Genomic DNA, 21,983 nt, shown 5'->3' with positions numbered 1-21,983 from the left:
GATCCACTACCCCACTCAATTCTGTAGTGCTTCAAACCCTTTCAACCTTCCTCCAGCCCCACCAGGGCCCTTCCTCCCATCTGAGGAACTTATCTCCTACTTTAACAAAAAAATCAGGTCATCCTCCTCCTCACCTCACCTCCCTCAAATGCTTTCGGCCACTATCTCTTCCTTCACCCCCTTCTACATGAAAATCCCTCTCCACACCCCTTTCCATCCCATCTTCTCCAGCAGACTACTCCCTCTATCATCCCCCCCTTCACTCTTCCTTATTCACAGGCTCCTTCCCTACTGCCTACGTATCTCCTCGGAGCTCAAAAAAACCCTCATTTGATCCATCCATCCTCATTAACTCTTGTCCCATATCTCATCTCTCCTTTGTGGTGAAATGAGAAAACCAGCCACAATCCACTTCCTCTCATTCTGTTCTAAACTCTCTGCAGCCTGACATCCCACCTCCTGATTCAGCTCAAACTCTCCAAAGTTACCAAAGATCTCTTAATTGCCAAATCGAATGGTCTTTTCTCAGTCTTCATCTCTCTTGACTTCTCTGCCGCCAGTCCTTAGATAATCATGCCTCTCTAAGTTGTCTGACCCCACTTTCTAAGTTTCCTTTGCTGGATCTTCTTCCAAGTCATGTCCGCTAACCATGGGTGTACCCATGGATAGAGTATTTTTCTATCCACATTTTCTTCGTTCTCCTATAAAGAGGCATTCATCATAGGATACATCAGAGTAAGAGTTGAGAGGATACAATAAATACCCAGGTTTCTGAAACTCACTAGCTGTGTAATCAGTTTGCTCAGTATAAAAGGAGAGAGTTGGACTAAGTTCTACATCCCAAAGTCCTTCCCATCTCAGGCTACAAACCTATTATTGTATGCTCGATCCAAACTGAACAACTCACTACTGCTCTCAAATATACTGGAAATTTTCCACTCTCTGGCCCTTTACTCACTCAGTTCCCTCTGCCTGGAATGCCTTCTCCCCATTTGCACTTTTGCCCATTGACACTCTCCATTTTCTTCCAAGGCTGTATCCTGGTTCCTCTTCTCTTCTTCCTCCATTGGTGATCTCACCAACTTCCAAGGCACCAATGTGCATCTTCATACTGATGATTCCCAGATCTACTTATGCAGCCCCAACCACCAGTCTCACATCTCCAGTTACCTGTTGGACATTTGGAACTAGATGTCCCCTAGACATACCTAAACTCAATATCCCTTCCTATCTTCAATGAGTGTTGAGGGTACCACCTTTCTCCCAGTCATCCAGACTTTCAGTCTTGTTATTCAACATCTTTGGCACTCTGTCTCACCCAACACAGCAAATCAGTTACCAAGTCTGGACGACTTCTTTGCTGACTGGTCTCCTTGCCCCAAGGCTCCCCTCCATGCAGCTGCTGATGTCATCTTCCTAAAGCACAGAGATCATGTTGCTGCCACCTGTAGACTGTAGAGACTGGAGACTGGCCATCCCCACCCTCATCAAGCTCCAGAGGTTACCTATCATCTCCAGGATCAAAGAGAGACTCTTCGGCTTGGTTTTTAAAGCGCTTTCTATCTTGATCTTTGCTCTACTCTGAGTACTCTAAAATTCTTGGTGCTTCTTGGAGAGGATGCTCTTGACTCCAGCCATGGGCCCCAGCCGACTTTGGAGTTAGAATGCTCATCTCTGCCTCCTGCCTTCTTCCATTTCCTTCAAGACAGCTTAAACAGCACATTCTGCACACAGCTTTTCCCGATCCCTGTGATTGCCGGTGCCTTTTCTCTGAGATATTTGTTGTTACTGTTCAGTTGTTTTAGTTTGTGTCCAAATCTTTGGGACCCAATTTGGGGTCTTCTGGCAGAGATATTGGAGTGGTTTGTCATTTCCTTCTGTAGTTCATTTTACAGATGAGGAAACTGAGGCAAAGAGGGTAAAGTGATTTGCCCAGGGTCACACAGCAAGGAAGTGTCTGAGGCCAGATTTGAACTCAGGGCAATGAGTCTTCCTGACTTCAGGCTCAGTATTCTATGTACTGCACTGTCCAGCTGGCCTCTCTCTGAGATAACCCTCCTGTTTATACACTGCCCTCTGCCCTGGAACCATTTTTTTTTATCTTGTACATACATAATTTTTTATGCTGCCTCCTCCATGAGAATGTCAGCTGTTTTCAGACAGGGGCCATCCTTTTCCTTTCCTTGTATCCCAGTGCTTAGCACAATGACTGATATATAGTAGGCACTTAATAAATGTTTGCTGACCAACTGACTCACTGACCTGACAAGGCAGCTGTGAGAAAAGTGCTTTGTAAACCTTCAGCTCCAATGAATATGCATTAAGCACCTTCTGTGTGTAGAGTACGATGCTAAGTCTGATGACAAGCTTACACAAGACATGGAATTCTGAAAGGAGTAACACCTGATCCATACTTTGAAGGAAGCACAGTGTTCTGCAAGGCAGAGGTGAAGAGGGACTGCATTCCAGAAATGGGAGACTAGCTGTGCAAAGGTGTGGAGGTGGGAAATAGAATTTGTATATGGGTAACAGCATGTAGACCAGTTTGAGACTGGAACCTCAAGAGGGTAAAATAAAGCTGAGAAGGGAGGTGGAAGCCACATCACAAAGGATTGAAAATGCCAGGCTGTGATAGGAAGTGCCTTCCCCAGACCAGGCTGATTGGTTCCCAAGCTCATTACTGTATCTAATTGAACTCTGATCCCTGACTTTCCCCCAAGGGGTCTCCTCAGTTCCACCATTTGTCCATAAGGTCAAGCATCCTGAATCCCCAGGTTTCTCTGGGCACTTGCCGCACACTTTGAAAGCCCACACATTCACATCTTGTTTCCTGTTTGCAACTGACTTTCCTTGACCTCCTATGAGAGCCCCCTCCCCCAATGCCTCCACATAGCACTAGGGCCCTAAGACATGGGTGGAGGCTGACTGAAGTGTGACCTGAAATCTCCTTTCTGAGTCAGCCTCTTCCTGGTCTGTCCTCCCTTTTTCCTACGAAGCATTGGTCACCAAAGAAGCAGTCTATGCCCTGGATGTCCCTGAAGCAGACCTCACCCTTGGAAGAGCAACCTCAAAGGATGTTTCAGAAAACAACTGCCCTACCTCCCTCTTTTCTTTGTAGAGGGGAGCATGCAGTGTTGTAGAGTACTAGACTCAGATGACACCTTCCCCCCACCCATTTTACAGATGAGGAAACTGTGGCCCAGAGAGATTAAATGATTCATCCAGGGCCACATAGCTGGTGTCTAAGACAGGATTTGATTCCAAATCTTTCTGTACCCTATCTACTATGCCATAGTACACTGCTTCTCAAAAGGCAAATCTATTTGGAATTGGATGAGGAATCTGAGGTGCCTGGAGGGGAAATGACTTGCCCAAAGTCTCACAGTTAGTAAATGAAAGAGTTTGGATTTGAACCCAAGGCTTCTAACTCCAAGTCAAATGCTATGGTCATTGGAGATCATCTCTTCTATTCTGGAATCCACCTTCCCCAAAGCCTCAAATGTGCCCTTCAGAAGAACCTTCTTTTCTGGATAGTGCAGGGCTGAAAAATCCTTAGTCCCCTGTCCCTCTCATTTTTCTAGACTCCACAGAAACTGTACTCTTAGATCCATAATTGACTACATCGCCACTTTCTTTATATTTGCTGTATCCTTGAGAAATCCCAGTCCCAGCAAGAGTCCATCCAGAAATGTGAGCTCTGCCATGGATTCACTGCATAACCACAGACAGTCCCCTGTCTGGACCTCAGTTTCCCCATTTGTAAAATGAAAAAGTTGGACTCTGTGTTCTCAAAGGTCCCTCCTCACTCTCAACATACCTCTCAGATATAGATTTAAGTGAGCAGTTATTTCCCAAGCTAGAATGAAGGAATGCAAGGTCCTTTATAGACTGCCCCCAGATTATCTTTCCATCTGTATGTCTTCTTGTTCTAGATCAAGAGAAATTCTAGGGTACATCCAAATAGGAGTTAAGAAGGCACAATAAATACCTACACTTCTGACACTAGCTGTGTGACCAAGCTATGTGACGAAGTTCTATGTTCCAAAGTCCTTCCCACATCAGTCTATGAACCTATTGTATCCTTGAGCCAGACTGAACAACTCACCATTGCTCTCAAACATGTTGGCAATTTCCCCCTCACTGGCCCTTTGCTCATGTAGTTTCCTCTGACTAGAAAGTCTTTTCCCCATTCTCAACTTTGCCTGTTGACACCCTCCCTTTTCTTCCAAGCCCACCTCCTCCATGATGTTATCTAAGATCTCCCCCGCCCTCCAAACTTTTGGAAGAGGAAGCACCCTCTCCTTTGTCTTCTCGGAAGCAGGAAAAAATTGTACAGGTATAAGCACTACACTCTCCCCTCAACTGAACTCACCCCTTTGAGCCAAGACAGCAAGAAGGAGAAGAAGTAACCAAGCCATCCTATCCCCAGGAGGTCTGAAAGCAGAGACAGGTGTCTGTCTGCGCAGGTGGGGCCTCTGAGGTCAGCTTGATGAAGGGTCTTAGCTCAGGCCAGTCCAGAAGGGGCTCACAGGCTCATCAGTAGCAGCCCTGAAGGTCAGTTGCACTTCTGTAGAGAAGAACTGGGAACTGGTGGGGCCCAACCCAAATGCATGTTGCAACTGTGCATGAGAGAGAGCAAGTGAGGAGACATCAGACATCCCTCCCTCTTTTAGTCAAAGTAAAACTGAAAGAAAGCGTGTCAAGGCAGCAGGCGAGAGGGCCCCACGTTACCCATCAGCCATGAGTAAAGCCACAAGGCCGCCACACATGGTGAGTGATTTAGAGCACTGAGGGCCAGGGCAATGACAGCAGGCTGACTGATTGGCCACTGAGTCACTAGCCTGCTGAAGTCACTGAGGGCAATGCTTTCCAAGCAAGGAAACAAGAGTTGGTTAAACATCAACTATGTATTGTGCTAAGGCACTTTACAAATAGTATCTCGTTTGATCCTCATCACAACCCTGGGAGGTAGGTGCTATTATGATCCCCAACTTTACAGTTGAGGAAACTGAGGCAAACATAAATGAAGTGACATGTCCAGGGTAGTACAACTAATGAGTGTCTAAGGTAGGATTTGAACTCAAGTTTTCTGGACTTGAAAGCCAGCCCCGTATCCATTGCTCCATCTAGCTGTCAAGGAAGCCCTAAAAAGAAGGTTCTATAATCCCAGGGAACTATCATGGCTATAGGGCATTTGCAAAAGAACCCTGTAGCCTTGAATTTGAGTCTTGGTTCTGGAACTTTCTGAACTTGATCAAGTTACTACCCTTTCTTGGTCTCCGTTTCCCCTGATGAAAAATATAGGATCTGATTTTTGTAGTGAAAAAGAGCCGGAAGCTAAGGGATGGCCCATTAATTGGTGAATGGCTAAACACATTATATGAAGACAAGGGAATACTATTGGGCTGAAAGAGAGATGGAAGTGATGCTTTCAAAGGAAGCTGGTAAGACCTGTTCATACGAGTTTCATATGAATTGATGTAGAGAGAAGTGAGTAGAACGAGGAGAACAGCTTGTGTAACAAGAAGATGGATCCATGAGAATGAAGAGAACTTGGATCCATGCAATGACCAGCCACGACTCCGGAAAACCCATGGGGAAGGACACTCCCTTCAGAGAAGTGATAGCCACGACGCCAAACAAGACAGGCTTGGGGGCACGGCCAAGGCAGGAATTTGTTCTGTTTGCCAATGCGTATTTGTCACAAGGGTTTTCTTTCTTTCTTTCTTTTCTTCCTTTCTTCCTTCCATCCTTCCTTCCTAGCGACTCAGTGGCTAATCAGCTTTCCGTCAATGCCCTCGTCCTCAGTGCTCCAAATCACATATCACGTGGTAGCCCTGCGGCTTTGCTTATGGCTGGTGGGAACATAGTGACCACTCACCTGCTACTTTCTTTCTTGCTTTCCTTTTTCCTTCCTTCCTTCCTTTCTTCCTTCTTTCTTCTTCCTCCTCCTCCTCCTCCTCCTTCTTCCCTCTAGGAGGGATAAAAAAAGTTGTTTGATAATTGAAAAAATAATGTAAAATGCAGACATAAAATAACATTTGAAGGTGAATGCTATGAAAATATAATGCCCAAGCATGGCCTTGGGGAAGAAATGTGAGAAAGTCCCTCCCAGACCCCTTCCTGCTGCTTCACAGGAGGAACACAGGATGTAATGTCAAATTTTTTTGGTAAGTCGGTCAGTTTTGTAAACTGTTCTTCTTTTTGCCAAGATGCAATGAGATGGCTCTGAGGTTACAGCGCAGAGCCTGGAGTCAGACTAGACCTGAGTTCAAATTCTGCCCCACATGTTTCCTAGCTGTGTGACCCTGGGACAATCTCTTCACCTCTATTTGCTTTAGTTTCCTCATTTGTAAAATGGAGATAATAACAGCTCTTACCCCTTAGTGTTGTTGTGAAGATCAAATAAGATAATAATTGTTAGGTAATTAGCACAGTGCCTGACCCATAGTAGGTACCAAATAAATTTTTCTCCCCTTCCTTTTTTTTTTTTTTTATTCTTCATGCTAAGGGATTGCTGGGGAGAGCAGGAGGGAGGAGGGGAAGATAGACTGGGAAATATAGATGATGTAAAAACAAAATATAGCAATAAAATATGTTGAAAGAAAATTAAAAAGCTGACAGTAAAGGTCCAGGAAAACAGTTAATGAAACATGTCTTCCCCATCATGGCAAAGAGGTGGTGAACCAGGGAATAGAATACTATATACATTGTCAGATACAGATGTTGAGTTAGAGTGTGTATATATACATATATATATATGATATGATATATGTATATATATACGTATATATATACACACACAAAGAAAATAAGGTCTCAGATTCCTTCCAAGTCTGACATTTGATGTCAATATTATTAATAATAATCATAATAATCCTGGTTGACATAATTATATGGATGTACTGAGAAAGAGCACAAAATGCATGCCCAGCTCCATAGGAGGTACCCTAGTCTAACAAATGAGGGGTCCCCTAATTAATCCCATTACAGCTACAAATAATAATAACAGCTAAAATTTATGTGATGCCTATAGCATCTCACTTGTTAATCACCACAAAAACCCTGGAAAGTAGGTGCTGTGGCTCCCCCCATTTTAGAAGAAGAGAAAAGTGAGGCTCGGTTTCCTTGCCCAAGATCACTTAGCCAAGTAAATATTTATGAGAATCCCAGAATCTCAAATCTAAACTCAAGTGAATAAAGAGATACCCAAAAGGCACGACGAGGTGGCATCATGATGCTGATGAAGACTCATGAGTAAGGAATGACATCAAAGACATTGCCTAGGAAGTATATCACTCAGAAAACAGATGGGCTAGTGATGGAGCAGATGGTCTGAGCATGGCTGGTACAGGGCCCAACATCATGTTAAGAAACTCCAGGGAAGGATGACTGACAGCACACAAGGGAGATTGTCCATGAGAGAATCTGAGAAGTAGAAAAGATGGAGAAGTATTGCTACCTGTACTGTTGGAAGGTCTACTCACACTGGTGGAAACAGAGCTTCACTCAAGATTGAAACTGGGGTGACATGATGAGAATTTATATTTCAATAGTGTCTTTGAGACTTACAAAATATTGTCCTCCCAGAAAACTTGTAACATAGGCTTCACTCTAAAGACAAGAAAAGTAAGGATCAGAGACTGGAAGGGACTTGTCCTGGGTCATTTTATTCATTCACCTCCTTTGTAAAGAGATGATCAACCTAAGAATAAAAAGAGTGTTCCAATTCTGATCATCAGACCTCTTTATATTATGGTCTCAGACCCTCCCAGTGCTGACATCCTGTGTTCTAAGACACTCCCAGCCCTGACATCCTGTGTTCTAAGACACTCCCAGCCCTGACATCCTGTGTTCTAAGGGCTCTCCCAACCCTGACATTTTCTGTTCTAAGGACCCTCCCAGCTCTCACATCCTGTGTTCTAAGGGCCCTCCCAGCTCTGATACTGTGTTCTAGGGTGGTGTAGTAGATAGAGCACTGGACCTGGAGTTAGGAAAGCCCCAAGTTCAAATCCAGACTCAGTCACTCACAACCTATGTGACCCTGGGCAAGTCACTGAACTTCTATCTGCTCCAGTTTTTTCAACTGTTAAATGGGAATCGGGGTGGGGGGCAAAGCCAAGATAGAGGAGCAGAAGGACAGACCTGTAAAAGCTCTCCCCCCACAGGCCATAAAATACCTGTAAAAAAATGACTCTAAACAAATTCTAGAGCAGCAGAAGCCACAAAACGACAGAGTGAAAGAGATTTCTAACCCAAGGCAGCCTGGAAGGCTGACAGGAAAGGTCTATCACGCCAGGGTTGGTGTGGAACACAGCCCAATCTTGGCCATGCCACGTGGTTTGGACAGGACTAGAGCAAGCTTCAGGGCACCAGTGGCAGCAGCTATGGTTCCCAGATTCCTCATCCCACAAATGCCAAAGACAGCTTCAAAGGTCAGTGAGAAAGCTCTTTCACCTGGGTCAGAGGGCAGCAAGGTCCTCCCTTAGCTCCAGCCCCACATGGCCCCAAATGGCAGCAGCATCCATTTTTGGAGCCATTGGCCAAAAGAGCCTGGGTGAATTGAGCTGCTGATCTGGATCTCAGCCCTGAGTGGTGGTCCTGGGATGAGGAGGAGCATTGGCTGGTGGAGTTGGTGGAGGCTCTGGACAGGGAATTCTACTCACAAATCCTGGGCAGAAAAGCTTGTGGTTGCTCCCAGATCAGAGTGCAGGCCAGGAGAGGAGTAAACTTCTCTCCCTTGATTGTGCTACCTTGGAGGAACTGAGAACTTACAGGTCCTCCATACCCTCCCCTTGACAAAGGACTCAAAAGTTAAGTAACTGGCTGGGGAAATGCTCAAAAATGGGAAAAAAAACAAGACTTTAAAAAAATAAAAAAAAAATAAGAAGGTTACTTTCTTGGTGAACAAATATTTTCTTCCATCCTTTCAGATGAGGAAGAACAATGCTTACCATCAGAGGAAGACCTAAAAATCAAGGCCATGGAAGAGCTCAAAAAAGGTTTTGAAAATCAAGTAAGAGAGATGGAAGAAAAACTGGGAAGAGAAATGAGAGCAATGCAAGAAAATCATGAAAAGTGACTCAACAGCTTGCTAAAGGAGACCCAAAAAAATGCTGAAGAAAATAACACCTTTAAAAATAGACTAACTCAAATGGCAAAAGAGGTCCAAAAAGACAATGAGGAGAACAATACTTTAAAAAGCAGAATTAGCCAAATAGAAAAAGAGGTTCAAAAGATCACCGAAGAAAATAGTTCTTTAAGAATTAGATTGGAGCAGATGGAAGCTAATGACTTTATAAGAAACCAAGAAATTACAAAACAAAACCAAAAGAATGAAAAAATGGAAGATAATGTGAAATATCTCACTGGAAAAACAACTGACCTGGAAAATAGATCCAGGAGAGACAATTTAAAAATTATAGGACTACATTAAAGCCATGATCAAAAAAAGAGCCTAGACATCATCTTTCATGAAATTATCAAGGAAAACTGTCCTGATATTCTAGAACCAGATGGTAACATAAATATTGAAAGAATCCACTGATCACCTCCTGAAAGAGATTCAAAAAGAAAAACTCCTAGGAATATTGTGGCCAAATTCCAGAGCTCCCAGGTCAAGGAGAAAATATTGCAAGCAGCCAGAAAGAAACAATTCAAGTATTGTGGAAATATAATCAGGATAACACAAGATCTAGCATCTTCTACATTAAGGGATTGAAGAGCGTGGAATATGATATTCCAGAAGTCAAATGAACTAGGATTAAAATAAAGAATCACCTACCCAGCCAAACTGAGTATAATACTTCAGGGGGGAAAATAGTCATTCCATGAAATAGAGGACTTTTAAGCATTCTTGAAAAGACCAGAGCCAAATAGAAAATTTGACTTTCAAACATAAAAATCAAGAGAAACATGAAAAGGTAAACAAGAAACAGAAATCATAAGGGATTTAATAAAGTTGAACTGTTTACATTCCTACATGGAAAGATAATATATGTAACTCTTGAAACTTTTCTCAGTATTTGGGTAGTTGGAGGGATTATACACACACACACATACACGCACGCAGAGGGCACAGGGGGAGTTGAATAGGAAGGGGTGATATCTAAAAAAATAAAATTAAGGGGCGAGAGAGGAATATATTGGGAGGAGGAAGGGGAAAATGGAATGGGGCAAATTATCTCTCATAAAACAACCAAGAAAAAATTTTTTCAATGGAGAGGAAAAGGGTGAAGTGAGAGGGAAAAAGTGACACTTACTCTCATCACATTTGACTTAAGGAGGGAATAACATGCACACTCAGTTTGATACAGGAAAGTAAGGGAGAAAGGGAGAAGTAGGGTGGGGGGATGATAGAAGGGAGGGCATATGGGAGGAGGGAGTAATTAGAAGTAGAACTTTAGGGGAGGGACAAGGTCTAAAGAGAAAATAGAATAAATGGAGGCAGGTTGAATGGAGGGAAATATAGTTAGTCTTTCACAACATGACTATTATGGAAGTCTTTAGCAAAGCTACACATATATAACCTATATTGAATTGCTTGCCTTATCAGTGGTGAAGGATTGGGAGGGAGGAAGGGAGAGAAGTTGGAACTCAAAGTTTTAGGAACAAATGTTGAGAAATGTTTTTGCCTGCAACTGGGAAATAAGAAATACAGGTAATGGGGTATAGAAAAATATCTTGCCCTACAAGAAAAGAGAGAAGATAGAGAAAAGGGAAAGGAGGGGTGTAATAGAAGAGAGGGCAGATTGGGGGAAGGGGTAATCAGAATGCACAGTGTTTTGGAGTGGGGGAGGGGAGAGATGGAGTGAAAATTTGGAACTCAAAATCTTGTGGAAATGAATGTTGAAAATTAAAAATTAAAAATTAATTAAGATTTTTGTGAAATGAGGATCATAATAGCACCTACCTTACAGGGTTGTTGTAAGGATCAAATATTTGTAAATCAATCAATTGATCAATAAACATTAAGAGCCTACTATGTGCACTGTGCTAAGCCCTGGGGATACAAAATAAAAGAGAGGACAGCCCCTGCCCTCAATAAGCTTATAATCTAACGGAAGAGACAACAAGCAAACAAATATAAACACAGCAAGCTATGTACAGGATAAACTGGAAATAATCAACAGAGACAAGGTGCTAAAATGAAGAAGAGTTGGGAAAGACTTCTTGTAAAAGAGGGACTTTAAGTTTGAACTTAAAGGAAGTTAGGGAAGTCAGAGACAAAGTGTTCCAGGCCTGAGGGACAGTCAGAGAAGATGCCCCGAACCAAGAGATGGAGAGTCTTGTTTACAAGACAGCCAGGAGACCAAGGCCCCTGGATATAAGAATCCTCTTTGGAGTAAGGTGTAAAAAGACTGGAAAGGAAAGCTGCTCATTTTGTGGTGACCAAGAATTGGAAGGGAAGGGGATACCCTTCAACTGGGGAATGGCTAAACAAGTTGTGGTACATGAATGTAATGGAATACTAAGAAATGATGAACAGGTGGACTTCAGAAAAACCTGGAAAGACTTATATGAACTGATGCTAAGTGAAGTGAGCAGAACCAGGAGAACATTTTACACAGTAACAACACTGTGTGGTGATAGACATAGTTCTTCTCTGCAATGCAAGAATCTAAGACAATTCCAAAAGATTCGTGATGGAAAATGCCATCCACATCCAGAAAAAGAACTATGGAGCCTGAATGCAGATCAAAGGATACTACTCTCTCTCTCTCTCTCTCTCTCTCTCTCTCTCTCTCTCTCTCTCTCTCTCTCTCTCTCTCTTCTCTCTCTCAACTTCTTCTTTCTCGTGGTCTCTCCTATTGGTTCTAATTCTTCTTTGCAACATGACTAATAGACTAATATGAAAATACGTTTAATATGAATGTATATATAGAGCCTATATCAGATTGCAGGCCTTCTTGAGGAGAGAGGAGGAGAAAATTTAGAACTCAAAATCTTACAGAAGTGAATGTTGAAAACTAAAATAATGAAACTTTTTTTAAAAAAAGAAGAAGACTGCAAAGATAGAAGAGGGCTAGGTTATGAAAGGCTTTGAATGACAAATAGTCTTGGAGGCAATAGAGAGTCACTGGAACTTATTGAGTAGGGAAGTGACATCATCAGACCTGTGATTTAGGAAAATCAGTTTAGTGGCACTTAGCACAGTGACAGCACAAGGTAGGCACTTAATAAATGTTTGTAGCTTTCCCCCTCCCAAGGACCTTCTCAATTTTTTAAGTCTCTGTCTTAAGAGCCTTGCAAGTTCAGACATTCTAGGTTTTAAGACCCCTCCCTCCAAGTACTTCAGGGCAAGATGGATGCTGGAATGGAGGCCAACTTCCTAGTTCCTACATACCTACTGCAGCAAAAACCTGAAATTGCATCTGACATAGTAATAATCAAAAAATCCAATGAGAAACTACAGTGATTCCTTTCCTCCTTTCCTCCTACGACTGCACCAAAAATCACCCAGAATCCCAGCAATAGAGAAAGTACCAGCCAAGCTAACAACAGTGGAGGCTAGCAAGTAGGCAGACCAAAGCCAGGAGGAGCCCTCAGGGCTCTATTGTGGAGGCAACACGAGCAGAGACTTCTCACCCCCCAAAAAAAGCCCCAAGTTGGTCAGAAAGTCCCAGGGTGGAGACCTTGGAAGCCCCAGGGAGTAGCAGCCATCAGTACGTAGCAACAAGTACTCAGAATAGAAAACCACAGCCACCCAGATGCTCCAAGGTCACTAGCACCCAATTCTGAAATGTCACAAAGGGTTCTAGAGAGGGTATTCTGAATCTCAAAGGTCTAAGAGACTCCAGCCCCGCTCCTTGTCCCCACCCACAAGTGGAGATCTGCTCAGGAACACAGGTAGCTCAGGGTAAGACCAAGGTAAAGCCTCCTCACCCAAAAATGCAGCCAGGAGCAGAGTCTGACCCATAAATGAAACCCTAGTGCAGGAACTGAATCTGGAGAGATGGGTAAACCAAGACAACATTGACAGTACGAAAATATTTTTCCCAAAGAGATCTCCCAAAAGAAAGAGTGATTCCATAACAACCATAAGAAATGACTCAGGGGAAAAAATGGATTTTCTAAAATGACCACATAAATACCTGAAATAAATTACATGACTAATACAGAATGAAATAAGCAGAGACAAGAAAATTATGCATAATGACCTCAATAATGAAAATGAAAAGAACAGCCACAAAATAATCAAAAGTGAATGTGATACATTACAAAGAAAAAGCCTGGCTTCAAAGAAGAGTTATAAGAAGACATCCCCACCCTACTTGTGTGAGGTTGACAAGTGGTGAACATTGCCTGTAGTTCCAGATTTTTGTCTATAAGTTTATCAGTTTTGCTGATTTTTTTAAACTTATTCCTCTATTTTTTCCTTGACTAAATAACTGTTACATGGCTGGTTCTCTGAGAAGGGGGAGAAGAGGGATACTGGGGAAAATTTTGGAGATGTAGCAACAAAAGATAGCAATAAAAATTTATTTTAAAGAAAAGAATGAATGAAGCAAGAGAATTAAAAAGAAAGAAAAAAATTCCTGGAAGAAAAAACTGGAAGGAGAATAAATGTCTTATAATAGAAAGTGGTAAACCTTACCCAAGAAATGGACTCCCTGAAAACTACAGTAGACCAAATAGAAACCACTAACTCCATGATACTGCAAGGAACATTAGAACAAAACTGAAAAATTGGAAAAAAGAAAAAAGAAACAAAAAATAGAAGATGCCTAGCATAAAAAAGAATCACCCTGAAAAATAGGTTAAGGAGAGATAATTTATGAATTAGGAGAATCCCTAGAAATCATAATTTAAAAGAAAACCCTGAAAACTATATTTCAAAAAAATCATAAATCCCAACTACCTAGATTTCTTAGAACCAGAAAGTGAAGTGAAGATGGAAAGAATCCATCAATCACCTTCTGAAAGTAACCACAAGAAAAACTGCCAAGAATGTCATAACCTAAATCTAGAGCTCCCACATCCAACAAAAGCATTTTTGGTACCAAAGAACCACAGCTAGGATCACGCAAGACCTAGAAGCTTGTAGACTAAACCAAGAGTTGGCAAACTACATACCACTCAAGGGCCATGGTCAACCATTTTGTATGTTCTAAGAATGGTTTTTTGCATTTTCAATTGTGTTTTGAAAAGAATTTAAAGAGTCATTTAAAAATATTTAAAGACTTTAGCTACTTATAGAATAGTTATTAATAATTTATATGATTTAAATGAGTTTTTAAACCCTTTACATAAATACTTATTTAAATAGGTATTTAAACACATTTCAAAATGTCAAAGCCATTCTTAGCTCATAAACCATACAAACACAGGTGAGGCTGAATTTGACCTTTAGGCAGCAGTTTGTTGACCTCTTCTCTAAACAAGAGAAAGTCTAGGAATCTAATATTCCAAAAGGCTTAAAGGATATAGGCTCATACCCCACGGTAATTTACCCTGCAAAGATGAATATAAGGGAAGTTGAGGAAATGGCTCTTTGGTAGACCAGAGGACTTTCAGGCATTTCTGATGAAAAGATCAGAGTTAAGTAAGAAAATCGGAAAACAAGCACAAGAGACCCGAGAAGCCTAGAAAGGCACATTGATTTGAGTAAATTGGAAGGAGTTGTAAGAAGATGCTCTAATGCTAACATTCTAATAGAGAGAAAAGAAACAAATGTCCTCAAAGTGCATTGAGAGAGTTAAATAAAAAGGGAGGGGCTGGGGATGGGTTGGTTTTGTTCTGAGGCATTTAAGAAGAGAAAGCAAAGGGAGGGTAAAAGGAATATACTACTGTAGAAATGAAAAAGAAGTGAGTAGAACTTGGCTATTTCTCATCATTGGGATGAGGGTAAAGAAGAGGATCCAAAGATGAGGGAGAGAGAGGATATTCAATGAAACACATTCTTGATCTGAAACAAAGGGGAATTGAACATACATATATACAAACACACATACACATGCAATTTGGTATAGAAATGCATCAGATTCAACAAAGAAACAATTAGAGATTGGGGAGGAAGGTGAAGAGCTCCCTCTTAAACTAGACTCCAAGGAGGTCTTAATAAGTTAGGGAATGGCTAAACAAATTATTAGGGCAGCGAGGTGGCACAGAGGAGAGACTGATGAGTCTGGAAGACTCATCTTCCTGAGTTCAAAGCTGGCCTCAGCCACTTACTAACTGTGTGATCCTGGGCAAGTCACTTCACCTTCTTTGCCTCAGTTTCCTCCTCTGTAAAATGAGCTGAAGAAGGAAATGGCAGACAAACTATTCCAGTATCTCTGCCAAGAAAACTCCAAATGGGGTCATGAAGAGTAGGACATGGCTACAGTACAGGAACATCCTATGAACTTTAAAAAGTAAAGGGAACTTTAGGAGAACAATATAAATAATAATCCAGTTGCATCCTGGACTGTCTCCAGTCATCCTGATGGATATCTGGTCACTGGACCCAGATGGCTCAGCAGGGGAAAGTGAGGCTGGAGACCCTGTACCACTCTCCCTTACTCACAACAAAGTCAAGTGCAAGTTAGGTCATCATTTCTTTGATGTCCTGGTCATCATCAAAAATGAAGGACTAACACAATCAACAACCAATGATAAATAATAACATAATATTGTAATATTTATAATATAATAATAATATAAAACAATACAAAGAAAGTTAGTAACATTGTAAAGAAATACATCTTTGAAAGACTTACGAACTCTGTAGGATGGAATGACCAACCCGAAGTTCTATGACAATGCAACGCATATTACTCACCTCCTCACTGAGAGGCGATGAACACAAGATGCAGAGACACATTTTTGGACGTGGCCGTGGGATGGATGTGTTTTGCTTGATTACGATGTCTATTGCAAGTTTTTTTTCTTCCTCTTGATTTTTTAAATTAGAGGGACAAGGGTTAGAGAAGAGAGAGGGAGTCATAATGAGCTCCAAAAACAAAGACCATTGAAATATTTTTTAAATGCCTAGAAGAGACCAGAATGAAACACAGATAAGCAAGACAGTTATGAAAGTATTGTGTAGAATTTATTAGAAAAATATTTTAAATTATATATTATAATAATATATTATAAAACACTTTAAAAACAAATGGTATGAAATAGAGCTTCATTATTTCATCTACAATTTTCTATTTGTGCTCTGTATATGGAGTGTTTTTGGTGTTAAAGTTCAGAGCAATAATAATTACAGCAGTAACCATCTAACACTTGTATAGTGCTTTAGGGTTTGCAAAATGCCTAAATGTTTTCTCATCTGATCCTCATAATACTGGGTGGAAGGTTCTATGATGATCCCTATTTAACCAATAAACAAAAACTGACAGGCAGAAGGTAAGTGCCTTGCCCAGGACCATACGGCTAGTAATAATAATGGCTAACATAATATTTACATAACTCTTACTATGTGCCAGGCACTGTACTAAACACTTTACAATTATCTCCTTTGGTCCTCATAATGACCCTGGGAACCAGGTGTTATTTCGATCCCCATTTTACAATTGAAGAAACTGAGGCAAACAGTTTAAGTGACTTGCCCAGAGTCACACAGCTGGTAAGTGTCTGAGGCCAGATTTGAACTCAGAGCTTCCCGACTGCAGGTCAGTATTCTATCCACTATGTTACATAGATAAAAAATATACACACACACACACACACACACACACACACATATATGTATATGAATAAAATGAGAGAATTTTTTAAAAAATTAATTTTCAAATCCCTTCCAACTCTCATCTTATTTTCTAAGGCCCCTCCTACCTCTGTCATCCTCTATTCGAACGGCCCTCCCTCCCAGCTGTCTCTGTGTTTTAAGGAATCCCTCAGCTCTGATCTTTCTGTGTCCTACCACTGGTCACCAGAAGAGGGCTGTCTACTCAGCTCACTGAGTCCAAAAGTGATTGAGGCTGCATCTTTGCTGATGTTTATCCTTTAGCATCAGTAGTTTGCTGTAAACCAGGGGTTCCCAATCTCTTTCTAGTACAAGAACTATTTTTTCTCCCTCCAAGAACCCTCCCAATTCAGCAAATATTTTTAAAGTACCTGCTTTGTACAGAGCCCTGAGAGAGAGGCTAAGCTGAATAAGAGGGGCCCCCACCTTCAAGAATTTGAGCTCTAACTGACATAAGTAAAAGCAAGATCCTTTATCCCCCATGAGGATCCTTGCCCATCCAGACCCTACTAGAACCTCCCTTTCTCCACGGTGCATCTGAAGGCCTGCTAGACTTTGCCTTATACCCTACTCCAGCACACTGGGGACCTCCAGACCTCTCCATCTGCTCTGAAGCCCTGGCTAAATCCTACAGTGTATCCCAATTTCACTATGAGCTTGTGGAGGGCAGGACTATCTTGTTTTTCCTATTTATATTTCAGGTGCTTAGAACAAAATGACATCACTCCCAGACGTACTCTTTGATCCAGTGACACCAGCCTCCTGGTTATTCCATGAACAAGACACTCCATCTCTTGACTCCGGACATTTTTTCTGGCAGTCCCCCATGCCTGGAACACTCTGTCCATTTCAACTACTTAGCTTTCTTTGGGTCCCAACTAAAATGCCACCTCCTACAGGAAGCCTTCTCCAACCCCTCTTAATCCCAGTCCCTTCTTTTTGGTAATTACTTCCTGTTTATTCTGTATAGAGCTAGTTCATACTTACTTGTTTGCTCATTTTCTCTTCCATTAGATTATAAACTCCTTGAGGGCATTACTTCTGGCTGTATTCCTGGGCACAGGAAAATAGTAGTGCTTAATGAATGTTTATTGGCTGACTAAAAATAAAGGCTTAGTGAATGCTTTTCCATTCCATTCCATTCTGAATACCCAGACCTGATCCAAATGATAACATATGACACTTATATGGCACTTGGAGATGTATACTGTGTTTTTGATTACATTAATTCACTTGATTCCCAGTCTCAAGCACACAACAGAATTGCTCATTTTCAAATGATGGAAGATGCTGATGTGAATGCAAATCCACTCAACACATGACAGTTCAGTCTGTGACTACATGTTTTATCAATTAACAGATATTGGGTCTAGTCTCAGGTGAGGGAAGGGTTCCAAAAATATCAGTGATGATGATGGTGGTGATGGTGATGATGATAAGAAGGAGGAGGAGGAAGAGAATAATATTTATATAAAACTTTAAGGTTTGTAAAATGGTTTGTATATGTTATCTCATTGGATCCTCACAATAGCCCTGGGAGGGAAGTGCTATTATTATCCCTATTTTATAAATGATAAAGCTCTGAAGAGGTTAAATGACTTAAGGGTCACACAGTTAGTGACTAAGTCAGGATTCAAACTCAGATCTTCCTGATTCAAAGTCTAGAGTTCTATTCAATGAGACCTTAGTTCAAATGCCACCTTAAAGTTTACCAGCTATGTGACCTCAGGCAAGTCATGTAACCTCAACTGCCTCATGTAAAGAATGAGGATCAAGCAATCAACAAGCATCTATTAAGGACTTACTGTGGAGCAGCTAGCTGGTGTAGAGGGGAGAGTTCAGGATCCGAAGTTAGGAACACCTGAATTCAAATCCAGTTTAGATACTGACTAGTTCTGTGGCAAGTCACTTCACTTCTCTCTCCTTGTTGTAACATGGTGATGATAATAATAGCACCCACCTCCCAGGGTGTTGTGAGAACCAAATGAGGTAATCATTTGTTTTTGTTTTTTAATTTATTTATTCATCTTAGTTTTCAGCATTCACTTTCATAAGATTTTGAGTTCCATTAATTCATTGTTGGTGGAGCTGCGAGCGCATCCAACCATTCTGGAGAGCAATTTGGAACTATGCCCAAAGGGCTACAAAAATGTGCATACCCTTTGACCCAGCAATATCGCTACTAGGACTGTATCCCCAAGAGATCATAAAAATGGGAAAGGGTCCCACATGTACAAAAACATTTATAGCAGCTCTCTTTGTAGTGGCCAAGAACTGGAAATCAAGGGGATGCCCACCAATTGGGGAATGGCTGAATAAATTATGGTATATGAATGGAATGGAGTACTATTGTGCCATAAGAAATGATGAACAAGAAGACTTCAGAGAGGCCTGGAAGGACTTATATGACCTAATGTAGAGTGAAAGGAGCAGAACCAGGAGAACTTTGTGCACAGCAACGACCACAGTGTGCGAGAGTTTTTTCTGGTAGACTTGGAATTTTGTAATAATGCAAGAACTTCTTAAAAAAAAAAATCCCAGTGGTGGTTCTCTAAGGCAAAATGCCTTCCACACTCAGAGAAAGAAATATGGAAGTCATTCGCAGAATGTAGCAGATCATGTTTGTGTATGTGTATGTTTTTGTGTATCATATTTTGATTTGTTATATGATTTCTTCCATTTATTTTAGTCCGACTACATAGCATGACTATAGTGAAAATGTACTCAATAGGAAAGTATATGTAGAACCTATACAGAACTGTATGCGGTCGTGGGGAGGGAGGAGGGTAGAGGGGGGTAGGTGTGGGGGGGATAAAATCTCAATTGTATGGCAGTGATTGTTAAACATAAAAAAATTAAAAAAAAAATTTTGAGTTACAATTTTTCTCCCCATCTCTCCCCTATCCCTACCCCATGAGGGCATGCATTCTGATTCCCCCTTCCCTCAATCCACCCTCCCTCCTATCAACCTCCCCTTCTCTTATCCCTGTCCCCTTCTATTTTCCTTTAGGCTAAAATAGACTTCTATACCTCATTGCCTGTGTATCTTATTTCCCAGTTGCATGTAAAAATTGTACGTAACATTCTTTTTAAAACATTGAGTTCCAAATTCTCTCCCTTTCTCCCTCCCCACTCACCCTCACTGAGAGGGCAAGCAATTCTATATAGCTTGTCATGCAAAACACTTCCATAATAGTCGTGTTATGAAAGACTAACTGTATTTCTCTCTGTCCTAGCCTGCCCCTGTTTAATCTGTTCTCTTCTTTGACCCTTTCCCTCCTCAAAAGTGTTTACTTCTGATTACGCCCTCCCCCAATCTGCCCTCCCTTCTATCCCCCCTCTTATCTCCTTCCCCCCTACTTTTCTGGAGGGTAAGGTAGGGTTTCCATACCAAAATAAGTGAATAGTTATTCCCTCCTCAAGCCAAATCCAATGAGAGTAAGATTAACTCATTCCCTCTCATCTCCCTCCTCTTGTCCACTGTAAAAGCTTTTCCTTGCCTCTTTTATGTAAGATAATTTATCCCATTCTACCTCTCTCTTTCCCCTTCTCCCAGTACATTTCTCTTTCATCCCTTAATTTTATTTTTTAGATACCATCCCTTCATATTCAACTCACCCTGTGCCCTCTATGTGTATATTCCCTCCAACTACCTCAATAATGAGAAAGGTCTCATGAGTTACAAATATCATCTTTCCATGTAGGAATGTAAACAGCTCAACTTTAGTAAGTCCCTTGTGATTTCTCTTTCCTATTTACCTGTGGCGGATGACCAGAATCCCCATGTGGCTCGATGAAGTGGTGAAGAAGAAAGACACGGGCAGGTGCAAGAAGATAGGACAACTCTGTTTATTGATCCAAGGGTCTGAGTTTTTAAAGACAGAATCTGCCAGTCTACATGACAATTTACTCATCTCTCATCCTATTAATTTGGCCAGTCTTATTGTCTTAAAAGAATGCTATCCTAGAAGGCATCTGTCTATTTTACATATCCCTTGTATTCTGTAGTTCTCTTGTTTATCTCACTGAGACAGCAACATCCAGGGGGGCCTGGAGAGCAATTCTGGATGATAATGAGCACAGTCTCAGAGAAAGGTTTTCCCGAAGTTCTAGCCTGAACTTGCTACCCAACTCCATCCTAGCCCTCAACATTTACCTTTTCATGCGTCTCTTGAGTCTTATATTTGAAAGTCAACTTTTCTATTTAACTGTGGCTTTTCAAGAATGCATTAAATTCCTCTATGTTATTGAATGTCAGTTTTTCCCCTCATTGATTACATTCAGCTTTGTTGGGTGAGTGATTCTTGGTTTTTATCCTAGCTCCTTTGACCTCCAGAATATCATATTGCAAGTCCTCTGATCCCTTAATGTAGAAGCTGCTAAGTCTTGTGTTATCCTGACTGTGACTCCACCATACTTGAATTGTTTCTTTCTGGCTGCTTGCAATATATTCTCCTTGATCTGGGAACTCTGGAATTTGACTCTACTATTCCTGGGAGTTTTCTTTTTGGAATCTCTTTTAGGAGGTGATCAGCAAATTCTTTCAATTTCTATTTTACCCTCTTGTTCTAGAATATCAGGGCAGTTTTCCTTGATAATTTCTTGAAAGATGATGTCTACACTCTTTTTTTGATCATGGCTTTCAGGTAGTCCAATAATTTTAAAATTATCTCTCCAAGATCCGTTTTCCGGGTTGGTTGTTTTTATAATGAGATGGTTCACATGATCTTCTATTTTTTCATTCTTTTGGCTTTGTTTTATGATTTCTTGATTTTTTGTAGAGTCTTTAGCTTGCATTTGTTCCATTCTAATTTTTAAGCAATTATTTTCTTCAGTGAGCTTTTGAACCTCCTTTTCCATTTGTCCGATTCTGCTTTTTAAGGTATTCTTCTCCTCACTGGCTTTTTAGACCCCTTTTGCCATTTGGCTTAGTCTATTCTTTAAGGCATTATTTTTGGGGATCTCCTTTAGCAAGCTATTGACTTATTTTTCATGATTTTCTTGCATCACTCTCATTTCTCTTACCAATTTTTCCTCTACTTCTCTTGCTTGATTTTCAAAATCCTTTTTGAGCTCTTCCATGGCCTGAGGTCAATTCATATATTTCTTGGAGACTTTAGATATAGGTGCTTTGACTTTGTTGTCTTCTTCTGAGTGTATGTTTTCATCTTCCTTGTCATCAAAGTAAGATTCTATAGTCTGAGGGTTTTTGTTTTGTTTTGTTTGTTTTTTTCTGTTTGGTCATTTTCCCCACCAATTACTTGACTTTTTAACTGTTTGTTAAGGTGGGCTCTGCTTACAGTGT

At 41.1% G+C, this 21,983-nt stretch overlaps 1 protein-coding gene across 1 annotated transcript in view; it reads right to left on the bottom strand.

Annotated features, from left to right (window-relative positions):
• IL12RB1 (interleukin 12 receptor subunit beta 1) overlaps window positions 1-4,655 on the bottom strand; it is a 29,092-nt gene extending 24,437 nt beyond the window's left edge. Inside the window, exon 1 of the mRNA XM_072601677.1 lies at window positions 4,373-4,655. Coding sequence (XP_072457778.1) covers window positions 4,373-4,418 — 46 coding nt within the window. The 5' untranslated portion in view covers window positions 4,419-4,655. The remainder of the gene's footprint in view (window positions 1-4,372) is intronic.
• Window positions 4,656-21,983: the final 17,328 nt, after the last annotated feature.

The sequence above is a fragment of the Notamacropus eugenii genome, chromosome 4 (assembly GCF_028372415.1).
Source record: "Notamacropus eugenii isolate mMacEug1 chromosome 4, mMacEug1.pri_v2, whole genome shotgun sequence".
NCBI lineage: Eukaryota > Metazoa > Chordata > Mammalia > Diprotodontia > Macropodidae > Notamacropus > Notamacropus eugenii.
Note: the sequence above shows the minus strand (reverse complement) of the source record. Positions and strands in the feature narration are given on the sequence as shown.